Genomic DNA, 3,411 nt, shown 5'->3' with positions numbered 1-3,411 from the left:
TAGAGGACTGCGCTTCTTCTTTTTTAAGTTTGTTTTGTTGTTGTTTTTCTTCCCTTGGCAGGATCCCGATAACTTCTCTGTGAAGGAAATGGCGCGTCCAAAGCCCGCCAAACCCAGCCTGGGAGCTGTAGGATTTATTAGAGTAATATTTTAAACAAAACCTCGACAGACACGAACCCAAAGGAAGCAGTGCGCTCCTTAAGTTAAAGGCATCTGTTCTGTTCGCAGCTCTCGGTTTGCAGTTTGTAACCAGCATGAAGAGCAGGATTTTTAAACATGAAAATGGATAAAAGAAAGAAAAGCCAAGTCGCGCGGTCCGCCGACTCCTATTCATTATTTCCAGCAGCATATGGGACCATTCTCTTACTTGTCCTCGCCCTTTCTTCGGCAAAAGCAAAAAGCAACCAAGCCTGTCCCGCTTCGTAGCAAACCCGCTCTTTGTGCCTGAGCAGTACAGCAGTACCTCTGCCACCACCACTACTTCCTCCTCCTCCCGCCTCCTCCTCCTTCCCCCCGGCCGCCAGCTTTTGCCCAAGGAGGTGGCGGGTGCCCTTTGCGCCGGAAAGCCGATGCCGCGATTGGGCGACGGTCCCTGAGCCTCCAGTTCCGCGTCGGTTTCAAGGCTCCTCCCTCCTGGTGAAAGACAGACTGCGGGGCGCCTGGAAACCGGTCCGAGGGCGAGCGCGAGAGTGGAGAGGGAGCGAGTTGAGGGATTGACACAAATGGTCAGGCGGCGGCGACGGAGAAGGAGGCGGAGGCGCAGGGGGGTGCCGAGGCCCCTGGGCTACCCAGAGTTGTGCGCTCTACCGGGTCGCGGCCACTAGTGCGGCGCCGCCAGCTGGGAGCCAGTGAGCCGAGGGGCAGGAAGGCAGGACGCGACCCCCGCGTGCCCGAGTCACCCGGGCTCTCCCCGCCGCCAGCGCTTCATGAATCTCAAGTTTCCGCGGCGGCGGCGGCTGCGGGACGCAGAGCGGGAGCTGGGGGAACAAGCCGAGCGCGCTCTGGGCTCAACGGAGGGCACCGGTGCGGAGGAGATCGCCCGGGGCGCAGGGAAGGCTGCTGCCGGCTTCTCCACCGCCAGCTCCAGCAGAGAAGCGCCGAGAAAGGAGCCAAAAAAGTATGGCTGAGGAGGAGGTGCCTAAGAAGTCCCAGGCCGCCGGCGGCGGGAGCTGGGAACTTTGTGCCGGGGCGCTCCCCGCCGGGCCAGCTGCGGAAGGGAGCGGGGACCCAAGCAGCGGTCGCCGCCTCCCAGCTGACCCCGGGCGATTGGCGCGCCGGCTGTTGTTGCTGCTTTGGCTGCTGGAGGCTCCCCTGCTGCTGGGGGTCCAGGCGCAGGCGGCGGGCCAGGGGCCAGGGCCGGGGCCAGGCCAGCAGCCCCCGCCGCCGCCACCGCCGCAGCCCCAGAGCGGGCAGCAGTACAACGGCGAGCGGGGCATCTCCATCCCGGACCACGGCTACTGCCAGCCCATCTCCATCCCGCTGTGCACGGACATCGCGTACAACCAGACCATCATGCCCAACCTGCTGGGCCACACCAACCAAGAGGACGCGGGCCTCGAGGTGCACCAGTTCTACCCGCTGGTGAAGGTCCAGTGCTCGGCGGAGCTCAAGTTCTTCCTGTGCTCCATGTACGCGCCAGTGTGCACCGTGTTGGAGCAGGCGCTGCCGCCCTGCCGCTCCCTGTGCGAGCGCGCGCGCCAGGGCTGCGAGGCGCTCATGAACAAGTTCGGCTTCCAGTGGCCCGACACGCTGAAGTGCGAGAAGTTCCCGGTGCACGGCGCAGGCGAGCTGTGCGTGGGCCAAAACACTTCGGACAAGGGCACCCCGACGCCCTCGCTGCTGCCGGAGTTCTGGACTAGCAATCCCCAGTACGGCGGCGGGGGCCACCGCAGCGGCGGCAGCGGCTTTCCGGGTGGCGCCGGCGCGTCGGAGCGGGGCAAGTTCTCGTGCCCGCGCGCCCTCAAGGTGCCCTCCTACCTCAACTACCACTTCCTGGGAGAGAAGGATTGCGGGGCGCCTTGTGAGCCAACCAAGGTGTATGGGCTCATGTATTTCGGTCCAGAGGAGCTTCGCTTCTCGCGCACCTGGATTGGCATCTGGTCGGTGCTGTGCTGCGCCTCCACACTCTTCACGGTGCTCACGTACTTAGTGGACATGCGGCGCTTCAGCTACCCCGAGCGGCCCATTATCTTCTTGTCGGGCTGCTACACGGCTGTGGCCGTGGCCTACATTGCTGGATTCCTGTTGGAGGACCGGGTAGTGTGTAACGACAAGTTCACAGAGGACGGGGCGCGCACGGTTGCGCAGGGTACCAAGAAGGAGGGCTGCACCATACTCTTTATGATGCTCTACTTCTTCAGCATGGCCAGCTCAATCTGGTGGGTGATCCTGTCGCTCACCTGGTTTCTGGCGGCCGGCATGAAGTGGGGCCACGAGGCCATCGAGGCCAACTCACAGTACTTCCACCTGGCTGCCTGGGCCGTGCCAGCCATCAAGACCATCACCATCCTGGCGCTGGGCCAGGTGGACGGCGATGTGCTGAGTGGGGTGTGCTTCGTGGGGCTTAACAACGTGGACGCACTGCGCGGCTTTGTGCTGGCGCCCCTCTTCGTGTACTTGTTCATAGGCACGTCCTTCCTGCTGGCCGGCTTCGTGTCTCTCTTCCGCATCCGCACCATCATGAAACACGACGGCACCAAGACCGAGAAGCTGGAGAAGCTCATGGTGCGCATCGGGGTCTTCAGTGTGCTCTACACAGTGCCAGCCACCATCGTCATAGCCTGCTACTTCTACGAGCAGGCCTTCCGGGACCAGTGGGAGCGTAGCTGGGTGGCTCAGAGCTGCAAGAGCTATGCCATCCCCTGCCCCCACCTCCAGGCGGCTGGGGGCGCCCCACCTCACCCGCCCATGAGCCCTGACTTCACGGTCTTCATGATCAAGTACCTTATGACACTGATCGTGGGCATCACGTCGGGCTTCTGGATCTGGTCCGGCAAGACTCTCAACTCCTGGCGGAAATTCTACACCAGGCTCGCCAACAGCAAACAAGGCGAGACGACGGTCTGAGACCCACTGGCTCAGCCCATTCCCAGCCCTCAGCACGGTCCCAGCCACCCCCAAAGCTGGCCCCGTGGAATCCATTCCAAGCCTGGTTGACTCAGTTTCACAGGCTTCCTTTAACAACACAGCTCCTGCAAAAAAAGCATCCGTCCCTGGGAGCGAATGGCCCGAGAGGCTTGACTGCTGAGAAGGGAGATGGACCTCTCGCCCTCACTTTCGAACCAGGACTTTACGCTTTTATGATTGTAAATAGCCTGTGTAAGATTTTTTTGTAAGTATATTTGTATTTAAATGACAACCTATCATGCAGGTTTGTTTTTTTTTTATTTTAATTATTTAGACAGGTTTAAC

At 61.2% G+C, this 3,411-nt stretch overlaps 1 protein-coding gene across 1 annotated transcript; it reads left to right on the top strand.

The window, feature by feature from the left end:
- The first annotated feature begins 1,119 nt into the window (after positions 1-1,119).
- FZD1 (frizzled class receptor 1) lies at positions 1,120-3,066 on the top strand. The gene has a single exon (XM_007939822.2). The coding sequence runs from the start codon at positions 1,120-1,122 to the stop codon at positions 3,064-3,066; it is 1,947 nt and encodes a 648-aa protein (XP_007938013.1).
- The last annotated feature ends 345 nt before the right edge of the window (positions 3,067-3,411 follow it).

This window comes from Orycteropus afer, unplaced genomic scaffold, assembly GCF_000298275.1.
Source record: "Orycteropus afer afer isolate SDZICR_OR568_19922 unplaced genomic scaffold, OryAfe1.0 scaffold00063, whole genome shotgun sequence".
NCBI lineage: Eukaryota > Metazoa > Chordata > Mammalia > Tubulidentata > Orycteropodidae > Orycteropus > Orycteropus afer.
This window is presented reverse-complemented; position numbering and strand designations above follow the sequence as displayed.

Coding starts and splice junctions, on each gene's coding strand:
- FZD1 (XM_007939822.2), top strand. CDS start 1,120: ATGGCTGAGGAGGAGGTGCCTAAGAAGTCCCAGGCCGCCGGCGGCGGG.